Genomic DNA, 23,745 nt, shown 5'->3' on the forward strand with positions numbered 1-23,745 from the left:
ACCTCTCTTTACTTTATGTTCTCACAATGGTTTCATTCTGTTGCTGTTTTTTTCCATGCTAATATACACTATCTTGACAAACAACCAGTTCCCAGATCCTTCTCTTCATCTCATCACACTCAATGCTAGTGTAAATCTCAGTTCTATGGCATGAATGCTATGCCAAAAATACAAAGTGGGGATATGTGTACTCTAGGATGTTGGTTTTATTAAGAGAAATACAGAAGTGACGGCTCAATCATCAGGGACATAATATACTGCAAAAACAAGCAATGCGGCATTGTATTGGCTAGGGAGTGAGGGAATTCAGTGCAGCAAATTAAAGGACAGAACACTGTGTACCCCTCTGAGCCCAAAAAGCATATGACAACCCTCTGGTCCTTTTGAGAGTCTGTACCTATCTTTTTATACTGCAACTTCAGGGAATCAGTTGGTCAACTTGATTAGATTTTCACCTTTATCGCTGGGAGTGCATGCCTACCTTGAAAAATAACTTCTTTGGAGTTCAACACTCTTAGGGAGCAGGTAAAAGGTAAAGAGACCCCTGACCATTAGGTCCAGTTGTGACCGACTCTGGGGTTGCAGCACTCATCTCGCTTTATTGGCCGAGGGAGCCGGCGTACAGCTTCGGGGTCATGTGGCCAGCATAACTAAGCCGCTTCTGGTGAACCAGAGCAGCGCACGGAAACGCCGTTTACCTTCCTGCCAGAGCGGTACCTATTGATCTACTTGCACTTTGACGTGCTTTCGAACTGCTAGGTTGGCAGGAGCAGGGACTGAGCCACAGGAGCTCACCCCGTCGTGAGGATTCGAACCACCAACCTTCTGATCGGCAAGTCCTAGGCTCTGTGGTTTAACCCACAGTGCCACCCGCGTCCCTTAGGGAGCAGGTAGGAATTCCTTATCCTTGACTTGGCATCCCATTTGGGAGTTATTGTGCATTTTTGTAATTTGCTATGGGATATGCCTTCCATCTGTAAATTGGGAGGAGGGATCCTGCATAAATTCAGTCTTAATAGTACTTCTAGACATATTAGAAGCAGCTTTCCCCATCATAATAAGCACTGCTCCAGGAGGTCTTGTCCCTAACAATACTATAAAGTAACTTTGAAGGATAGGATACCAAAAGTAGATTTACGCACATATATGTAGGAATATCAGTTTATTTACATATGATTGCCCCGTGTTTCACCACCAAAACAAAATCTAATGTAATTATCAATTGGAAATATATTTACAACTTTCAAACCCCTCTTTTCTAGCTCCCATTCTTGGTACTGGGATTCTCCATGATGAAATTATACCAGGTTCATCAACCATTTTAGTCCAGTGGGCACAGTTGGGCTTTTGAGAAAATGTTGTTTCTGGCAGTAACAAGTATTATATACACAAGATGGCCAACTTATGTATGGAGGCTTGGCATAACACAAAGTGGATGCCATAAGTGAAGCAGATGCCTTTAGGTGAAGAAAACAAAACACAATAAACAATACACAAACAAACAAAAACCAGCAACCAAGGTGTCTGGGTCAGAGGGGAAAGATGTGGGGAGGTTTAAGGAGTCTCTAATTTTATGGCCTTGGGGAGCAGAGGTATGCAATGGGGGAGAGGAAAACTTATCAGAGGAGAGGGGGAGGTAGATGATGTTGGTCATTGGTGCTGAGCCACCACCCCATAGAGACTTAAGTAGCCTGTGTTCTCATCTAGTGGTGGTGTTAATGTCATGTCAGTGCCCAAAACAAAACTCTCATCCATATGGTGACTGACTTGGTGTCCATTACCAAAACCTGATTGGGTAAGCTGGCAGTAGGAGGAGATTGATTGTGCCTAGCTGTGCCCACCTGAATGGTAGTACTACACCAGTCAAAGCAGGAGTTTCTGGATGTATGAGATCTTATGATGTAATGATGAAAACAATATAAACAAATTTAAGACTAGCTGTGAGGGGATGTTAAAGATAAGTATCAATATAGTCAGTGCTTTGGGGGGGGGGCAACGCAGAGGTATGTATACCCCTACACATTTTGTGAATCTAAGTTTGGCCTCATTGAAGGGCAGTGTTTCAATATGAGTAGGAAAATGAGTACCCCTAAACATGAGTACCCCTAAACATTTTTTATAAAAAAGCACTGAATATAGTTGTATAAAGAAGAGTATACTTTCTTTTTTATAATTAATTTTTATTGAAAGTTTTCAACACAGAATACAATAAAAGCCACACTAGCCTAAATAAAAATAAATCTAAATAAAAATAAATCTTAATCCTTATTCTACACAAAGGAGGGTAAGCCCTCTCAGCTCTCACTTGGGAGTTTCTCTCTCTTCCCCCCACCCTGGGAAATACGCCCTACCCTGCCCCTCACATAGGGCCAAAACGGCTATGTTTTCTATTGATTGGGCTTTATCTGTAAGGGTGTAAAGGAGCAGAACAATAGATTGTAATATTCATTTTATGTATATGTATTAGAGCTAACAGATACAAAATAATTAATCCTACCACAAGAAGAAAACGATTCAGTATTTTGAAACATCAGCAAAGTTTAGGGGTGAATCTGAATTGTGTTTGGTGCACAACATAAGCAAAAAATTCACAATTTCCAGAGTAACACAGTGATTAGAATGTAGTTGGATATTACCCTTCTCCAAATGTTTCAGTGCATGCCTTGGATTGAAAACCATACCAAAATGTGTAAAAATGTGTATATTAGAATGGAGTGTGTCTAGAAATGTGTGAGATAAAAGATTAATTTAAATATCTACCTAGTTGAGCATTTAATATGAATTTTCATACCTTTATTTTACAGATCAATGGAAACAAGTTGGAATGGGTTTATGAATGTATACATTTGAAACTGACTTGAAGTGGAAATAGATGAATCAGCTGATCCCTGTCAGAGTCTGAAATCTGTGTCATCCACCATAAGGAAAGTTCTGGGGGCAGCATGGAGACAACACATATCATGTTGCTTCTATCACATATGACCACACTTCATGTGCCTTTCTTTGTGTGGCACAAACCTACCAATATTATTTCTCAAGGCATTTTTGACCTCCTTGTTTCTCAGGCTATATATAAAGGGGTTGGCCAAAGGGGGCAAAGCTGTGTACAAGAGAGAAGAAATCTTTCGCATCTCTCTGTTGACTTCAGCCTTGGGCAACAAATACAAAATCATTAGCGAACCATAAAATATGGATACCACAACCAAGTGAGAGGAGCATGTAGAAAAGGCCTTTTGCCTCCCAGTGGAAGAAGGGATTTTCAAGATGGCAACAATTATATATACATAAGAGGTTAAAGTTAAAAGAAAGGGAGGGAGTGTGAATATGGCACTCACAAGAATACCCAACATTTCCATCAAGCTGGTGTCACTGCAAGAGAGCTTAAGGAGCGGGACGTAGTCACAAAAGTAATGATTAATTTCATTGGGGCCACAGAATGTTAACTGTAGCATCAGATTGAGCAATATCAGGAAGGCTATAAATCCATTAGACCAAGATGCAGCTGCTAATTGGATACAAGTCTGGGTGCTCATCATTGTAAAATAATGCAGTGGCTTGCAGATTGCTAGATACCTGTCATACGACATCACACAAAGTAAACAGCATTCTGTAGCTATTAGGGATCCACAGAGATACCATTGCATTAAACAGCCAGTGAAAGAAATCCTCCTATCTCCAGTCAAGAGAGCTCGTAGCATCCTCGGAAATAAATTGGAGCAATAGCATGTCTCCAGGAAGGAGAGGTTCCCCAGAAAGAAATACATTGGGGTATGAAGATGCTGATCAAAAACAACCAGGACAACAATGAGAATGTTTCCAGTCACTGTCACAACATAAATCACTAGAAATGCCAGGAAGAGAAATGTCTGCACTTCGTAGAATTCCCCAAATCCCAGGAGGATGAATTCTGTAATCTCTGTCTGGTTTTCAAACTTCATCTAATAGGAAAAAAGTCAAATCCTATTGAAAAGAGCCATTTTTATTAATGAAATAATGGATGAGTGCCATGCTAACATTAATGCAATATGTTTGAGAGCTGATGTTGTCACACAAGCATTGCCATTGACTATAATAACAATTTTGGAATTGTGCAACATTTTTCAAAATTGCAAGACATCCACTGAATTTGACTGTTGTGCTTTGCCAGCAAAACAGCTTTTCCCCACAACTGGGTATCACTCATTTTTATAGACACACTGAAACATTATATTAACAGGTAGTGAGAAGCTGATGTAAGGATCAATGGAGAAAACATTGGTTGAAGGCACTTGACCTAATCTGTTTTCTTATTCACCTTACCATGATCATGATGCATGCTTAGAATCCCATGGTAGGTAGGGATGGAGGGAGGAAGAATCACCCTGAACACTGTTGCTTCTTAAGCTTAGGTTTTGGTCTGTTATAGCAATGCACTGGGAAATTCACAGTACATATGTGAATATGAGAAATTATAATAAAAAATAAATGTTTTTCAAAAAATTGGAAACTAATGAAGTACTTTTCTATAACATAATATCCTGTGGTACTGATACATGACCATGCTTCTAACATGCAGATTTATTTATTTTTTTGAAATCCTAATAATAATAATAATAATAATAATAATAATAATAATAATAATAATTTATTATTTATACCCCGCCCATCTGGCTGGATTTCCCCAACCACTCTGGGCGGCTTCCAACAAAACTCTAAAAGACAATAACCTATTAAACATTAAAAGCTTCCCTAAACAGGGCTGCCTTTAGATGTCTTCTAAAAGTTTGGTAGTTATTTTTCTCTTTGACATCTGGTGGGAGGGCGTTCCACAGAGCGGGTGCCACTACTGAGAAGGCCCTCTGCATGGTTCCCTGTAACTTGGCTTCCCGCAGCGAGGGAACCGCCAGAAGGCCCTCGGCGCTGGACCTCAGTGTCCGGGCAGAACAATGGAGGTGGAGATGCTCCTTTAGGTATACTGCACCAAGGGTTTTAAAGATCAGCACCAACACTTTGAACTCTGCTCGGAAACGTACTGGGAGCCAGTGTAGGTCTTTCAAGGCTGGTGTTATATGGTCTCGGCGGCCACTCCCAGTCACCAGTCTAGCTGCCGCATTCTGGATTAGTTGTAGTTTCTGGGTCACCTTCAAAGGTAGCCCCACATAGAGCACATTGCAGTAGTCCAAGCGAGAGATAACCAGAGCATGTACCACTCTGGTGAGACAGTCCGCGGGCAGGTAGGGTCTCAGCCTGCATACCAGATGGAGCTGATAAACAGCTGCCCTGGACACAGAATTGACTTTATTTATATGGATTTCATATCATTTTAAAAACCCTAGAGCTCTCAGTACAGTGGTACCTCGTGTTATGGAAGGGATCTGTTCCAGAGGCCTGTCCGTAACGTGAAATGCCCACAACTTGAAGTACTGCGTCTGTGCAGGTGCGCAGCACGATTTGGCACTTCTGTGCATGTGTGAGCAGCGAAACCCAGAAGTAACCCGTTCCTGTACTGCGGGTTGCTGCGGGACAGAACGTGAAAAGACACAACATGAAGTGGATGCAACACAAGGCATGACTATACTACTCTTTTAATCTCCTTGCTGAGTTCATTTGGAATCAATTATCAACACCATAGTAATGGTGAATTAATATTATGTATAGGAAGAAAACAAAATGTAAGTTCAATGATGCCTTATACAAGTGAGTTGCTTTGGGTTGCCCTGGGCAAGATAAAGCAAAATAACAACAACAACAAACAACAACAATAATAATAATAATGGGAGGACAGCTTCGTCACTTTCTCTAAGAAATTGTTTGAAATATGCGAGCTAAAACACAGCCAAACTTCAAAATTTGCACTGCAAATTTTAATATGCAGCACACAAAGCAAAATGTAGATATTAAGGAGAAATGTAAATAAATAAAAATGTACATATCAGTGAAAATATGATGCAAAATGCATTATGATTGAGAAAATTGTTTGCAAAGTTACATATCTCCATCAGGAATGCAGACAAAAATGCACAAAAGTGCTGATGAATTTTCATGGGGTCTTTTGTTTATTTTTCATATATTGAAAATCATTCAAACTGATACAAAAATTTGGAGAACTGTTAAGACTAGAAAAGTGATAACTTTGTATATGCCTAAAAGTAATAAATGTTTACCTTTCTGGTGAGATTTCTCAGTGCTATTTTACTGATCCATAAGTTCCCTGCTTATTGTAAACAGAAGAAAACATTATAAGGTCCTTTGCTTCTCCTGAAGTCATCTATTAGCATTGCCTCTTTCACTATCGGGAATTATGCATGTCCACATATATAAAGCAGTTTTGTTGCCCTGTTCTGTTCTAGATTACAAGGTGTCTTCAGGTGTTTTTATGTGAAAGAAATCATAACTTATTCCCTCCACTTCTAATTAACAGAACAACAAAAACTTTTACGGACACATATTTTAAGTGTGTAAGTGTGTTTAAAAATGCTGTCCTTAAGAGAATATGATGGCAGAATATGGCGCTCCCAGGATGTTGGTGTTATTAAGGGACAGAGCCATCTGGGAAACAATATCTTTCAACACACTCACAAAACCCCAAAATAATAATGTAATGGAAAATGGAAAGTTTCTCAAGCACTGGTTTTTTATTGCCACTAAAACAGATATGTGGGTATGAGCCTTTGAGAAAGCTACCAGAGCAGGATAAGAATCCTAAGTTGAGTAAACAAGCTTGACAGAGGATGCCCTAAGCGATTAGTATGTAATAGCTTAAGTAAAGCTTCACAAACATTACAAGCGGACTTTTCAAGAAAAAGAGCCCAGGTACCTTCTAGCTATTTAAATTGCCATTTAATATCCAATAACATCACAAACAACGTACAGGGTAGCTTAAAGAAACACTGGCATGTTATACACCACATATCTGGCTGTCAGGATTAGCCAATTAAGCTATTCAAAAGAACCAAGAACATACTGGCAAGAAGTGAATTTAGAGACCATGGGATGACCTTTCCCAATAACTTATCAGAAGCAGGTGCACCAAAAGGAGAACAGTGTCTGTGAACACTGTGCTCATTTGAGGTACAAAATGTGGGAGGATTTGAAGACCACTCAAACCTACAAAAACACTTCATGGCCTGTGTACTGTATTCTATTAAAAGTGACTGCCAACAAAATTATATGGAGAAATGATCTAGGGACATTCAAAGAACAAATTAGGGGAACATATTTTTTGCTCCATAAGACGCACCTGACCATAAGATGCACCTAGATTTTAGAGGAGGAAAACAAGAAAAAAATATTCTGAATGAAACAGTGGATGTATGATTTTTGTGGTTCATGCTATGGCCACAGACATGTGATTTGACAGTGAGTTTGGGGTAGCCCAATGCAAAAATCCTGAGAATCCATTTGGATCCGTGCTTTGTAACCACATTTTTGCACCATTGCAGCCCCAGGCAACAGTGGATGCTTGCTTTTTTGGTGCAGGCTGTAGCCATGGACATACTATGTGATCTGATGGTGAATTTGGGGTGACCCAATGTAAAAATCCTGAGGATCCATGGGCTTTTACTCCCCCCCCCCCCGCAGCCTCCTTTATCGCATCCCTTATCTCTCTCCCAATCCCACTTATCAGCTGCTTCTTTTCAACACTCCCTTCCCTCTTCTTTGCTTTAGTGTCTTTTCCTTAGCTGGAACAGGTTTTTGCTCCTCCTTTTCTTCTAATTTCTCTCCTCATTGATTTATTCACAGTGTGCCTTATCTCCCTCCCCGATGGCTTGCCAATCAGCTGCTCAGTGGCTTTGTTTCAACACCCACTTCCCTCTTTTTTTTTTTTTAAAAAAAAGCATGATCTGCTTTTTGCCCTCGGGCAATTCGGCTCCAGGGACCACACATTCGCTCCATAAGACACATGGACATTTCCCCTTACTTTTTAGGAAGAAAAAGGTGTGTCTTATGGAGTGAAAAATACGGTATATGTAAAAAAAGCAACAACAAAAACCACGGTGAAACCAGTCAATTTATGAAACAAAATTATTCTGTAAATGCTTTAAGGTTTGGGGCTCTAGAAAAAGGTGCATAAAAATGATAATGGGGAAAGTGGGTCAGATTGATGCAGAAAAATTCAATCTCATATTTTATGTAACAAAAATGAGTCAAATTAAAAAAATTGCTTTATGCATGGCACAACTAATCAATGCTATAATAGCAATCAAAAGAACCATTAAAGTTAGAAGTTAAAGAGAATATAATGACTTGCGTAAACAATGGGTTTTGTATCATTCTGCCCCACCCACGGGGCACTTAGATACATTGGATGAGGCACTTTGATTCGAAGCGTAAACTGTATGAGAATGGTAATTATTTACAAAAATATAATGAAAAAGACAATTTTTACTGTGAGAGATCATAATCAGCCTTACAATTTGTTACTTAAAATCTAAATTAAGTATCAAAACTAACAGTGTCTCACACATATCATAGACTCTATGGCAGGTTTTCTTAACAAAACATCAAAACAAAATATAAGTCGCACCCGAATATAAGCTACATCTTTAAAATTCAAGGGGGGGAAAACAATATCCAAATATAAGTTGCTCCCTTAAAATTCCGCAGGCACTCACAGCCATTCCGTTTTATCGTATGTCTGTAATATCATAAAAGCCAATCTTTGTAAGGTCATGAAATTAAGTTGCACTTTAACTTTTCATGGATGGAATTTGGGGGAAAAGCGAGGCTTATAGGCAAGACGGGATATGTATATTATAAGGTCCTTTGCTTCTCCTGAAGTCATCTGATATCATTGCCTCTTTCACTATCAGTAGTTATGCATGCCTACATATGTAAAGCAGTTTTGTTTGTAAACAAAGCATAAATTGTATCAGAATGGTAATTATTTACAAAAAAAAATGGGAAAAAAATTACAATTTTTTACTTAAAATATAAGTTATGTATCAAAACTAACAGGTTTCACAAATATGATAGACTTTATGACAGGTTTTCTTAACATCAAAACACTGAAAGTGGTACCTCAGGTTACAGACGCTTCAGGTTACAGTCTCCGCTAACCCAGAACTAGTACCTCGGAATAAGAACTTTGCTTCAGGATGAGCACAGAAATCATGCCGTGGCAGTGCGGCGGCAGCGGGAGGCCCCATTAGCTAAAGTGGTACCTCAGGTTAAGAACAATTTCAGGTTAAGAACAGACCTCCAGACCGAATTAAGTTCTTAACCTGAGGTACCATTATATTAATCTTTCCTCAAACACCTATCCATTAAAAAAACCCAACTTTTGGATAATTAAAAAAATATATAAGAACTCATATTAGGTAGTCAAAAAAAGTAATTTACACAAAATGCTTATAAAAAATAAGATAATTACTTAACGTTTAGCTTCTATTGCACATTATATCCACTTAAGTCAGCAGTAAAAGTATAAATAGGTGATGTTCGAGATGTGCCCTTTGAGAAATTTGGTTTTGACAACTGCAAAATAACATCCTTGAAATCAATGCTTGCCTTATCTTCCACAATGGGGAAGACAAACATACAAGATCCTGGTTTTATCCTGAGATATGACACTTGATAATCAGTCATATTCTAGACAGCATTTTAAAAAGTAGAGACATCACCTTGCCAACAATGGTCTGTATAGTAAAAACTATGGTTTTCCCAGTAGTGATGTATGGAAGTGAAAGCTGGACCATAAAGAAGGCTGATCGCCGAAGAATTGATGCTTTTGAATTCTAGTGCTGGAGGAGACTCTTGAGAGTCCCATGGACTGCAAGAAGATCAAACGTATCCATTCTTAAGGAAATCAGCACTGAGTGCTCACTGGAAGGACAGATTGTGAAGTTGAGGCTCCAATACTTTGGCCACCTCATGAGAAGAGAAGACTCCCTGCAAAAGACCCTGATGTTGGGAAAGATGGAGGGCACAAGGAGAAAGGGACGACAGAGGGCGAGGTGGTTGGACAGTTTTCTTGAAGCTATGAACATGAGCCTGCCCAAACTGCGGGAGGCAGTGGAAGACAGAAGTGCCTGGCGTGCTCTGGTCCATGGGGTCACGAAGAGTCGGACACGACTAAATGACTAAACAAATCAGTCATATTGTGTTAAGAAATTGAATGGAGTGTGCAAAACCTCTAGGGCAAAGTCCAGTAAGTATGTCATTAGTGAAACCACAGAAGGTGTGATCCAACAGTGATTGTGGCTCATCTAGGCTACAGATTTGCTAGTCCTTTGGCAAGGTAAAATTAAGGTATAGAAAGCTTTTCCTGACATGAATTAGTGTTTCTATAGTTGTTTTGATTTTATGTGGAGTGCCCTACCTGGGTGTATGGAGCCGCCAAGTAATTTTGTGCCCCCCCCCCCCGAGAGGGGGCAATGACAATAAAGATATTATTATTATTATTATTATTATTATTATTATGATGTCTGGCAATATGTCTGGCAATATGTTAGAAGGGAATGTCTGGCAATATGTTAGAAAGGAAACCTGGAAATTTTGCAGAACATTCATTTTGATAGAGTCGCACATTTATTTGCTTATCTGAGAATTGAGAAGCTTATTGTTCCACTAGATATTCACAAATTATTGTGCACTGTAATTTGCTTTATTTCATTTTTCTTACAAAACTGATTTATTGATCTCATACTGCCATACTGGCACAAATATAAGCTGCACCCGAATATAAGTCACACTTTTAAAATTCAAGGGGAGGGGCAGAGAGAGAAAAAGACATTACCCAAAAATAGGCTGCTCCCTTAGAATTCTGCAGGCACTCACACCCATTTCATTTTACCATATGTTTGTTTCAGCAGTGATATTGTATAAGCCAATTTTTGTAAGGTCACAAATTTAACTTGCACTTTAACTTTTCATCGTCGGAATTTGGAAAAAAAGCGAGGCTTATAGGCAAGACGGGATGGGGATAACCAAAAGATGGTATATATAACAACAACAGCCGTAGCACAACTATTATCACTTCCACAGTAAACACTTATGGAGACAAATGACAGTACGTAGAATGTTGCTTCTTTTACACATTCACAAGCTTCTTAGCAATTGCTTTGCATGATACAATGCTACCAATATTATTTCTCAAGGCATTTTTTACTTCTTTGTTTCTCAGGCTGTATATAAATGGGTTGGCCAGAGGGGGCAAAACTAAATACAAGAGAGAGGAAAATTTTTGTATCTCTCCATTGCCTTCCCCCTTTGGTAGCATATACACAATCATTAGTGAACCATAAAAGATCGAAACCACAATCAAGTGAGAGGAGCAGGTGGAAAAGGCCTTTTGCCTCCCTGTGGTGGAAGGGATTTTCAAGATGGCAACAATTATATAAACATAAGATATTAAAGTTAGAACAAAAGGAGGAAGTATTAATATGGCGTCCAAAAACAAACCCAACATTTCTATCAAGCTGGTGTCACTGCAAGAGACGTTAACTGTAGCATTAGACTGAGTAATATAGAAAACCCTATAAAGCTACTGAGCCAAGATGCAGCTGCTAAATGGATACAAGCCTGGGTGTTCATGGTTGTAAAATAATGCAATGGTTTACTGATTGCTAGGTACCTATCATAAGACATCACACCAAGTAAACAGCATTCTGTAGCTAGTAAGGAACCACAGAAGTACCACTGCATCAAACAGCTGGTGACAGAAAGGCTTCCATCTCCGGTAGAGAGAGATGAAAGCAACCATGGAAGTATATAGGAGCTGTAGCAAGCCTCCAAAAAGGATAGGTTCCCCAGGAAGAAATACATAGGGGTGTGAAGATGCTGATTAAAAATAACAGCAGCAACAATGAGAATGTTTCCTGTCATGATCACAACGTAAATCACTAGAAATGTGAAGAAGAGAAATGTCTGCACTTCATAGAATTCCACAAATCCCAGGAGGATGAATTCCTCAATCTTTGACTGGTTTTCCAACTTCATCTACTTGAGATATGTTAGATCCTATTGAAAAAAAAGGAATAACAAAAAACAGAAATAATCGATCAGTCCATTATCACATTAGTGCAAGAGGTTTGAGAGCTGATGTTGTCACACAAGTCCGCTCAACTCTTTTGGTGTAGCAGCATTGCAGGACGGCAGAGGCTCCGCTGGGTCCCCGATGATGAACCATGCCTTCAGTGCCCTTCCTGATAGGCAGTAGAGGCATAAGCCCTTACCTCCTATCAGGAGCCAGATCCTGGCCTGCACCCTTCTTTGGCGAATGGGACTCAGGCTTGGGTCCGCGCCATGGCTGTTTAAGCAGCCCGCAATATTTACTTTTTCCTTCGTCTGGTTTCCCACCCGCCCATCCTCTGTTTAAGGTGTTAGTCAAGGAATTTGCTGTGGCTACAGTGGTAGCCATTTTTTACAGGGCCAGGTAGGAATTTGTCCCCCGGACAAATTGGGTCTGACCTGGGGATTTTGCCTACCTCATAGCAATCGTCACAATTGGGTTGGGCACTGGGGCAATCTGTTGTCTTGGATGGACAAGAGGTTGTAGTCTCCACCTGCCCCTCTAAATTCTGGGATACCTCACTAAAGGGATCTGGGGGAAGTGGTCATGTTCGTGTGCCCAGGTGGGGCCAGAACCAAAGGCACTCCCACAGACACTGGTTCCTGTGGGGGTCACCCTACTTGATGTATGTCTTAGGAACCCCTGCGTGGGTTGACCAACGTGTCACTTCCAGTGGACATGTTGGAAGTATTTCAATTGCCCCATGCCCAAGCCAAACCTCTTTCATCTGTATTCAGTAAATTTGTGGCCTGTTTGGATCCAAACCAGTCTTAATGCTCTCTTATTTATCTGAGTTGGGGACAGTGGAGACCGACGTCTGGACCTGCAAGTCGTTGAGCTTGTGTATTAGTATCATTGAATATAGTGACCATGGTTCTTCTTGGGGTTGTGCACTGATTTGGCTGTTATGCTGCACCACAGATGTACTGTTATATTGTCAGGTAGTAAGAAAGCTAAAGTAGGGATTTTGCAGTGGAGAAAGCATTGGTGAAACATCACCTAATATATCTTCCTGTACCCTTTCTAATCATGATGGTGCATACTCAGATAACAACAACAACCCTACCTCTTTGCTCATATGCAGAAATTTATTTCATCATTTATTAAACATAAAATTCTTTTTAATAATTAGCCTATAATATTTGAAAACTAATGAGGTGTTTTCCCTCTAACAATTGATTCATGCCTCTATGCTTCTAACATTTAGAATACTTTTCTGAAGCCCTAAATTTATATCATGGGGGGCAGGGATTATAGTTTTCTTCAGGTATCAGTCTTCCTCTTTTAATGACTTTGTTCAGGTTTGGGGTTTTTTGGAAGCAATGATCAACACTATGTATATTAAATATAGGAGTAGAAAACAAAATAAAATAGCAATTGATAACTTGTGAAGTGGTGGAGTACTGCAGTTCCTCTAAGTGTTTACAGAGATCGGAAATTAATTTCAAACTTCAAAATTTTCAATGCTCATCACAAGCATTCCCCTTCATAGAATATTTCCAACTATGCCTATATTTTAAGTGACGCGCAGTGTAAATTAATAATTAAGAGTCTTCTTCAGTAAAAGAATAAAAGCTTTACTGAGTTAAAGCTTGTTTGTAAATAAACAGCATACTGAACAAAAGATTAAACTAGCTTCAGAACATACACGGAGTACAGGCTTCACTTCTGAGTCAGGCTCCATACACACCCTGACTCCACCCTGCTCAGGCCCCACAGAGTCTCCAAACTGTCTGCCTGCAAGCAGTTGCGTGCTGAGGTCCCCCAAAACCCATACCCCAAAAACTCAGACATCACACATGATTTTTGTTTAAGGTTTTTGGCATATTTTTGGCCACAACTTTATTTTCATACAAATTGAGAGTGGTTGCTTAGGCATTGGTTATGACTAGCTGTCCCCTCCCGCCATTGGGGGACAGCACTGACTCCCTAGTCAGTCCCGGAGGAACACGGTCAAGGTCAACTGGAGCTGCGACACAGACCCTCAGCTACCCCGCGCATGTTCCTTGAAGCTTACGCGGCCCGCACCCTGCCGTCAGGGTTTGGACGAAGGGATGGTAAGCTTCAGAATTCCTTTAACGGAATACCCGTCAGCAGCAGCATGGGAGGGGCAGGCACAGCCAATCCGTACCCCTCCACCAACCAATTTTAACCAATGCCTAACCGCCATTCGAGCCCCTTACGCTCGCCGCCAACCACTCACAAATTAAGCCACACCCTCAACCTGGATACCAAAGCATCCAACCACACATCATTCCCAACTGGTGAGAGATGAACTCCGTCATCCCTATAAAAGTCAACCGCCTTAAATGAAATAAGAGGGTGAGGGATCACGCACCCGCCCAGCTTTACCACCAACTTGCTTGCCGCGGAATTAATGCGCTTCCTCACACGCTCGGTGGCAGCTGGGCAAGGGCTACCTCGCCAAATGCGGCGTTGAAGTAGCTGTGACCAAATCAACTTAGCTGACGGCACCAATGCCGAAAGCTCCCCAATGTCCCGCAAAATAGTGGTTCGCAACCCATAGCAGGATGAAGAAACCATATCGTTCTCCCCTAGCTGTACCACGATTGCTGAAGGAGGACCACACTGGAGGACGCGCCTTCGAATAAGAGGTAAAAGCTCCCTCCACAGCATCCCCCTTCTGGAGAACCAGGACACCTGTACTTGCTGCGGGAATCCCAGACCTTCTCCCAGTCCAGACTGGCGAGCTCTGTCCGCAGCCCAGTGCACAATACTGTGCCCTACTATCCAGATACGGATAGCAGCCTGACCTAGGGTTGAAACACAGAACATGTAAGTACAACAACACATTATTTCCGCACGTAAACTTTGAACGCGTCAGATCTCCACCGCCCCAGGTCCTTTATCCTCTTGACTGATAAACCCCAATGGGCGGCGGTTGTAGCAGCCCCAATCCTAAAAGAGTGAGGTGCAAACTCAGCAGCCGGCAGGCCACAGGCCGCCACAGCTTTACGCAAAACACCTGCAAACTGGTGACGCACCAAGGGGCGGCCATTTTCATGAACGAACAGGGCCCCCCCGCCACTCGGACATAGCGCTAAGTACTTCGTGAGGTCTCTCACCGGGCAAGGGCCACTATCACCCGATGACGGGAGCGTAAGAAAAGTGCCCCTACCTAGTTGGTCCGTCTTCGAGTTCCTAACATTGACCTGCAGGACCGATGCAGACACACTCACGTCCTGCAGCAACAAACCCCTTGAACCCCCATCCCGTTTGGGCTCAAGGACCACCTCCCCGACCCTCAAGGCCCCGAAAAAGGCTAGCGAAAAGGCTGCTGAAAATAGCCGAGCCTCAAATTTAGACCAACAGATGCTCCGAAGCTTAGACCGCATCTGCTTGAGCACTTCAATTGTAATGGGCCGCCTGGGAATGGGCCTGGAAGGGGTGAGCCGCCCCCAACCCTTCAGGGCCCTACGCACCACAAACTTCCCACAGGGATCCTTGTTAAAGTAAGCCTTATTAAAGAAAGAGATCGCTGCGGAGTGCAAACGTAAGGTCCTAGCCGCCCGCCGCATCTGGAACAGATATGCCAGATACCGGAGCACCTGAGAGGTGGAATGGGAGGTAGTAACTTCCCCTACGGATTGCCCCAGAAATGCCAAAAAATCCGCCCAAGCCTTCTCATAAGACCTCAAAGTAGAGGGCGCAACAGATGCAGCTACTCCCTGTAAAACTAAGTCCTGCCAAGGTTCCAGAGATGATCCGGGAAAATTTCCGGACGGTCTCGAGCCAGTGGCACCAGGGACCTGAATCGCTCCATCTGAAAACGGGACAGAGCATCAGCAATCTCATTAGAAATTCCCGGAACAAAACGGGCAGAAAACACAATATTAAAACGCAAACAGTGCAAGACAAAGGCCCGAAGAAGGGCGGATACCCTAGGGGATCGCGAAGACTGCTTGGCCAGCACATTCACCACCGCCTGGTTATCGGTCCAGAAACAAACTCGATGATCCCTGAAATGCTCGACCCACAAGTGCACTGCCACTACAATGGGAAAAAACTCAAGAAAGGTTAGGTCCCGAGTTATAGCCTGCCCCTGCCAAGTGGGAGGCCACCGCTCGGCGCACCACCTACCTTCCCAGTACAAGCCAAACCCCAAGGACCCAGCAGCATCAGAGTGCACCTGAAAGTCGTTGTGGAGGTTCAAAGTGTCCTGCCACAAGGACACCCCGTTGAATTCCTCCAAGAATTCCAACCAAATAACCAGGTCAGCCCTCACCTGAGCAGGGAGGCGCACCCTGTGATGCGGGGCTCTCAAACCTGATGTGAGTCTGGCCAAGCGGGAGCAGAATGGTCGCCCCGGGGAGACCACTCTGCAAGCGAAATTCAAATGGCCCAGCAACGACTGAAGTTGCCGCAAGGAAACCTTTCTTAAGGGAATCATTTCCTCGATAACCTTTCTCAAAGTGATTAGTTTATCAGGCGGCAAGCTGGAGGTTTGAGCCACAGTATCTAACAAGATACCCAGGTAAGTCAGCCGAGTGGCAGGACCCTCGGTCTTTTCTGCCGCTAAAGGGACACCCAGATCTTCCGTTAAGGAAGCAAATGCCTGCAATAGCGCCACGCAGTCCCCAGTATCGCCTGCTGAGGCGACCAAAAAATCATCGAGGTAATGCGTGACACCGCCCAATCCGGTCCTTTCACGCAAGGCCCACTCCAAAAATGAACTGAAACACTCAAAAGCCGCACAAGCAACTGAGCAGCCCATGGGCATAGCCTTATCGAAGTAAAATCCTCCTTCAAAGTGAAATCCCAGCAGCCAAAAGTCGTCAGGGTGAATTGGAAGCAGCCGAAATGCTGATTCAATGTCACATTTTGCCAGTAAAGCGCCCGGCCCGAATTTCCGAATCATCTTGATCGCATGATCAAGAGAAGCATACTTTACTGAACAAAGCTCCGGGGGAATGACGTCATTTACTGACGTGCCTCTAGGGTGTGAAAGATTATGAATTAGGCGGAATTCCCCCGGGGCTTTTTTGGGGACTATACCCAATGGTGAAATGTGCAAATTAGGAAAGGGGGGGGCGGCAAAAGGACCGGCCATGCGACCTAACGCTAGTTCTTTGCCAATTTTCTTACGCGCCACCTCTGGCATGTCCCTAATCGACTTTTGGTTTGCCGGACTCTTAGCAACCGGGGTAGAGACCACTGGGATTCTGAAACCTAAAGAAAAACCATCACGCAAGTAAGATGCCGATTTGGCGTCAGGGTATGACTCCAACAATGATAATAAGGGTTGCAGCTTCACTGGGGTGAAAGCTAAGGAGGAGAGTGTGCTACTTGGCTGCCCCCGCGGCAGGGGGTTGGGAAGCGGCTTTTGGGGGCTGCTGAGAGCCCCCACCTTTTCGAAAGGGGCGGCGAGCACCCTGACACACGGATGCGGAATGGTTCCCCGAACACTTCTCGCATGCATGTGCGTATTTACAGGATTGCCGTGGACACGCACCCTTATTGAAATCCCAGCAGAACGGCTTACGGCCTAACTTTGCCGGGGCAGCCTTGAACTTCGGCGCATCAGGGACCTTCTTATCAATGCGGGGGGGCCACGTAAGTGGTCCAAACATCCAAGTCTTTCCGATCCCAGCGAGCCGTGGGGATCTTGGCCGCCCTACGCCTAAAATTCTGGTCATAAGCAAGCGCAGCAGTTTCTCCAGCCATTGTAAAGGCAGAACGGACAATAGAAAGATACACCCATAGGTGCAAAGACCTCCTGGGATAAGCCGCAGCCACCACTCCAGCGAAAACCTGGAAGCTATCCAGCCATCGCTCAAAAGTCCTATCAGCTTTTGCTGTGAACGTCCGCTTCTTTGGAGCAGGCAGGCCCCTGTCCAGGGGCTCCTGGCCTTCCAACTGAGGGGCTAGGCTGAATATATCAACATAGCGGCCATCCAAAATCCTGGAACGCAATTTAGTAGAGAGGTGAGCCCCCGGGATAATGTCCCTGGCCGAATTGGTGGAGACTTTCACGTCTGGCACCAGGGCCCCCTCAAGGCAGTCTTGCACAGCCCCATATCTGGCCCTATGGGAATTCGCCCTTCGCTCCCAAACCCATTTAGGAAGCCCCGAGGTTTCCCCAAAACCCCAGTATAACCTAAGGGGCGCCTCCTCATCGCTACTGGAACTCTGGGACGACGCACCTGACGAAGAGGATGAGGTGTCTCTGCGTCTCCTCTTGGCACGTCTCCTGGAGCTCCTCTTGCGGCGGCGATGCCCACCCGAAGACGTCTTTGGAGGAAGGGGGAGGCTGTCCTCAACCGACGACTCCGATGCATCGCCCGGCTGCGGGGTAGCTGGAAGTGACTGGAAAGACACAACCTGTGAATGACCCGGGAGCGAACTCCCCACAACTGGGGGCTGCGCAGTTAAGCCCCGGACAGAAGGACCCCGTGCTGGTGCCCTCCCCCTGGCCCCGGCCCGGGAAGGAGCCCGACCCCGCGTCACAGCAACCTGCGACGCAGTCGGAAACGTGGGCCCAGCCTGTGGCGCGCCAGGTAAGTAGCCACTGGGTGGCAATGGCTCTCCCTCTTCATCACTGGATGATGGCGGTGGAAACAAAACGTCTGCAGGGGGAGCTGGCATGGCCGAAGATGTAGACGGGGTCGAACGGCGGTGCATCAAACTATCCAGCTCCGCCTCCATCCTTGCTATGGCCACCGGATCATCAGCTAAAGTAGAAACCATGGCTTGAAGGCGTTTCACCGACTGGCCAGGTTCAGGAGAACGTAAGGCCTGAGATGGGCCCTTAATAGGCCGCTTTGCAGAACAGGCCGGACCAGACTTCATTGACGCCTTCTTTGGGGCCATCCCTACTACAGATAAAAGAAATAAGTTAAAGTAAAGAAATTAAATTAGAATGAGAATAACCAAATCAAATTATTATTGAAACAATGATAGGCACTAAAGAACAAAGAAAGAAAATTAAATAAATAAATAAACAGATGGATCAAGCACGAGGTAGTAGCAAACAACCCAACAGGCTACTATTCCCAATGGCGTGGCAGCACTTCAGCCAGCTAGGCCCAATCCAAAAGCCAGGTATCAAGCAATGTGGCAGGCGATACAGCAATCACCACTAGAGGCCGCCACCCAGTAAGGAAAATCTTTTCCCCGCAGTACACTTTGAGGCCACCAGAGGCCGCCCTGCTCAATGTACTGGGAAGGAGGCAAGATGGCGCTCCCGCCAAATTGCCAGGAAAAAACTAACAGCCCGGGGAGGTCACCCGAACCAGGGCGTCACCACAAGCCCTGGCAGCAACCCCCCGGGGCGCCCAGAGCCCCCAAGGCCGAAAGGTGAAGAATAGCCTATCGCCAGGCCCACCAAGCCGCCGCAGTCCCGGGCCGCTGGCTCACGCCCCCAGCGCCCGCGAAATCAGGGCCTCGCCCGGCTCAGGAGGGGCCCGCAAAGCGGAGGGAGCAGGCCGCAGCCAGGCCGACCAGGCCGCGGCGAGCCGCGGCGCCCGCAGGCCCGCGCCCGCCGGCGCGACACCCCGCGCGGCGCGGCCAGCCGACCCGGCGGCCACGCGCCGCGTACCGGACCGGGAAACCGAAAAGGCCTCGAGGCCTAACGCGCCTCACGGGGGCAGCCGGCGGGGCAGGCCGCAGCCGGCCGACCAGCCCGCGACGCGGCGCCCGCCGGCCCACCCCACAGGCCGCAACGCCCGGCGGAGCGCGGCCCGCCGCCCGTAGCGGCCGCGCGCCGCACACGAAAGCCCCAGGCCCCGCGAGGCCCCCAAGGCCCGCCGGGCTCGGCGGAGGGAGAAGGCCAACAGGCCCCGCAGCAGCACCGCCGCACCCGCGAGCCCACCCACGGGTGAGTAGGGGGGAAACCGGTCCCGGACGGGCCGACTAGGCCTCCCGGAGCCAAAAAAAAAAAGGGGGAGGGGGGACCGCGGGGACCACCCGAGAAGGGGGGGCGCGGCTGGACGGACACCCGGCCCAGCAGCGGCCCGCGAGGCCGGGACGGAGGCAAATTAGAGGGCGGGGGGGCAGAGGGAGGAAAGGAAGGTGACCCCCCACCTGGCCCAGGGGCACTGGTTCGGCCGAGAGCCGGGCCGTAGGCCCACCTGGGACCAGAGGGGCTGACACTTAGATTAAATTAAAAGAAGGGATCTTCAAGGGATGAGAAAAAGAGAATGAAAAGGGGGAGAGGTAAAGGAAAATCACTGGAATATACAAACAGACTCTTCGCTGAAGGCACACGGTGCTGAGAGATCCGATGTCCACAGCAAAAGAGAAAGAGAAAGCTGTGGACCCTGCTTATATATAGCCATTAATCCCACCCCTAAATTGGCAACATCAAATTTACCCTAGAGACAGCTTCATCCAATCTGCTCAGGCCCATTGCCATCCATGGCCCGGGTACTAACATGTGGTTTTGTCCGGCCCCATCCGCAACACGTGCTCTCTCTTATGAGAACACGCTATACAGATACAGTGGTACCTCGGGTTAAGGACTTAATTCGTTCCGGAGGTCTGTTCTTAACCTGAAACTGTTCTTAACCTGAAGCACCACTTTAGCTAATGAGGCCTCCTGCTGCCACCGCACTGCCGGAGCCCGATTTCTGTTCTCATCCTGAAGCAAAGTTCTTAACCCGAGGTACTATTTCTGGGTTAGCAGAGTCTGTAACCTGAAGCATCTGGAACCTGACGTACCACTGTACTTAAACAGAGAATGAGTCATCCTCACATGAGTCATAGTGATTCAGTATACAGAGGGATTCTGCAGCTTTTCAGCATTTCACAACATTTCTAGACTCCTTTACTGCTCTCTTTATTGCTTCTGCTCTCAAATACCTTTGTCACATGACATTAAGTGCACCCCATATTTAAAGCCCAGGCCTTTGTTTGAAATGAGCTTCTTGCTGCCCACCTCTAACCACAGAAGCAATGCCAGAAAGAAGGCAATGGTAACATAGGCACAGATATCAAGAAAGAAATCTTGTTAACTAGGGCTGGGAAATCTGTGGTTCACCAGATGCCCATCATCCCCACCAAGCATGGTCAATGGGCAGGAATATTGGGATCTGTAGCCCAGAAGCATTTGAAAGGCTGTGGATGCTGGGACACACCAGATGCTGTTGGACTGAAACTCCCATCCCCCTCAAACAATATAGTCAATGTTCAAGCATTATGGGCTGTAGTAGAGAAACATTGGGAGGACTTCAGGTTTCCCATCCTTGTAAAGGAATTAGGAATGAGAGAGAAATTTGGTGCAGTTAGTATTTTAATGCAAGCCGAAATAATTCACACTTTAAAAAACAATATGCAAACCAAAATGCAGCTAAACTTCAAAATAACTACTTCAATTTTGTAATTCAGTTCTCCAACCAAATAAGGCTCTGATATTTGAGATTTGGAGGGAGGCCATGCATTGTTCATTAATTAATTACATGTATATACCTCCCTTCATCAGAGGGTCAGAAGGTATTTTACAGTATAAAACAAGAAAATACATAACAGAATAACAAAGAAAACAACGACGCTTGCCCCACGCCCCCACTTTAAAAGGCCATGGATTTTAAAAATTGTTTTCACCTAGCACCTAAAGCTATGTAATGAAGGTACCAGGTGAGTAGGAAAGGTAAGGGAGTTGGCTCTGGTTGTATATATCAGAGCTGGGAAACCTACGGCCCTTCAGGTGCTGCTACCCCCCTCTCCCTGATGCTTTGCCATGCAGACTTGGAATGATGGGAGTTGGAGTACAATATGATCTGGAGGCCCATGGGTTCCGCAACTCTGGCAAATATGAACTAAACAGACATTACAAAGACCACAAGTTTCCAGTACTCTCTCTTTGGAAACCTGAAAGTTTAAAAGATTTATTGTTGTATAACAAAGGAAGAAGTTTTTGAATACTGGAAGAGGAAATCAACGTTCCTTTTCCTCCTTCCAGAAAGAACCCTGTATAGTGAACTATGCATGGTGTATAACTTTATTATGAACCTACCTACCCCAACTCTAAGCCATGATATTGTGTTAGTGCTCAAGCAGACCAATAGCCCCATTCCACCTCCCAATAACACCCTCAGTATTCCAGACATCTTAGAAAACTGAGCATACATATGGTAGCTCTTAGAAGTATGAAAGGACTAGCTTCCGTTTACTGTGACCTTATTTTGAAACTGATAGGCACAGGGCCACCAGTATTTGGTATTAGAAGAACACAATTGTTCCTAATATTTTCTAATATGTGATGATATCACATAATATTCATAGATATTTTTACATGGAGTGTGAACAAAAGAATGTGTTAAGTACCTCTGTGCTAGATGAATGAGGAAGTGGAAGTTTACGGAAGGTCCAATTTCTATTATTTGTTGGTCCTGGAAGAAAGCTGTACCTTTTCCATTCTTTTTCCAATATTCATGATGTTTGGCTCACTTAGCCTACATTTTCTTAGTTCCTTGTGTAATTTCAGCATCTGATGGTTTCACATTTCTCGTTTCATCAACAAGAGGAAGCCTCCCCTTGACTGTTATTTATTCTTGGGGAAAATAGGTTGCCTTGTAATAATTTATTGGCAGTGGATGCAGAGAGATTGCCAATTATTAGTTATGAATTCCAGTGAGAATTCAGGCAAACAAAATGAACTTAGACTGAAACAACATGGGAACGTTGCATTATTAAAGGAAACCCCTGAAGATCGTCCTTTGGACCAATTCACATAATGTGGGTACACTATTTCATTTCTCACCATTTGATTGGGGATTCCCAGCTGAATTGGTACACTAATTTCATTCTGAAACACTCTGTTTCAGTGGGATTTTGTAAGATTCTATAATGACCCCACCATGTATTTTGAGTATAGGTGTACTTAAATACTTTAAATACTTTAAAAAGTAATTCAAAAAGTACTTTTGAGTAGTACTTAAAAAGTTTAAGGTTGGAAGAGTTTCAACTTCTCTGCCATTTTGTTCAAACTACATGGGTATTACGAAGGGAAAAACAAAAATTGAAGATAAAAAAGAAAGAAAGAAATGGATTGAAATTTAAAATCAAATTTTGTACAGGGAAAGGAATAGGAATTTGTATATTGGACATCCTGCAAACCAGGGATGGGGAACCTGTGGCTTCCAGATGTTGATGGACTTCAACTCGGAGCAGCCCCATTGGCATGGTCAATGGTTTTGGATTATGGGAATTGGAGTCCAACATCACCAAGAAAGCCACAGGTTCTTTATCCTTCCTGTATACCAGCCTTGATTGAGATATTTACAATGTGGCATTGTACTATTTTTCGTGTTTGCTATATATCAATACAAGACGTGCTACAGAGGACATTGTATAACCACATAATTTTAAAAAATTCACTCATAATTTTTATTTTTTGCATGCATTCAGTTTTATTTATAAACATGAAGTAGATTGCCAATCCTGATTCACAAATGCCCTTCCAAGACTTTTGTAGTAGCCTTTCCAGGACTTCCTTTACATCCTTGTTTCTCAAACTGTATATAAGAGGGTTAGCTATGGAGGGAAGGACTGTGTAGGGAACAGAAACAATTTTATTGAAATATCTCATGGATTCCCTGCTTATTGTGAACAGAAGAAAATATTATAAGGTCCTTTGCTTCTCCTGAAGTCATCTGATATCATTGCCTCTTTCACTATCAGTAGTTATGCATGTCTACATATGTAAAGCAGTTTTGTTTGTAAACAAAGCATAAATTGTATCAGAATGGTAATTATTTACAAAAAAATGAAAAAAAACATTACAATTTTTTACT

General features: G+C 44.2%; 2 protein-coding genes across 2 annotated transcripts in view; both read right to left on the minus strand.

The window, feature by feature from the left end:
- Positions 1-23,745, minus strand: part of LOC309354852 (vomeronasal type-2 receptor 26-like) — a gene marked incomplete at both ends in the record, with an annotated part of 356,212 nt that overhangs the window by 185,574 nt on the left and 146,893 nt on the right. The gene's annotated exons all lie outside the window — the stretch shown is intronic.
- Positions 2,808-4,439, minus strand: LOC309355504 (olfactory receptor 6C4-like). The gene has a single exon (XM_081886441.1). The coding sequence runs from the start codon at positions 3,936-3,938 to the stop codon at positions 2,973-2,975; it is 966 nt and encodes a 321-aa protein (XP_081742567.1). The 5' UTR covers positions 3,939-4,439; the 3' UTR covers positions 2,808-2,972.

Source organism: Podarcis melisellensis, assembly GCF_964234715.1.
Source record: "Podarcis melisellensis genome assembly, chromosome: 13".
In the NCBI taxonomy this organism is placed as follows: Eukaryota; Metazoa; Chordata; class Lepidosauria; order Squamata; family Lacertidae; genus Podarcis; species Podarcis melisellensis.

Coding starts and splice junctions, on each gene's coding strand:
- LOC309355504 (XM_081886441.1), bottom strand. CDS start 3,938: ATGAAGTTTGAAAACCAGACAGAGATTACAGAATTCATCCTCCTGGGA.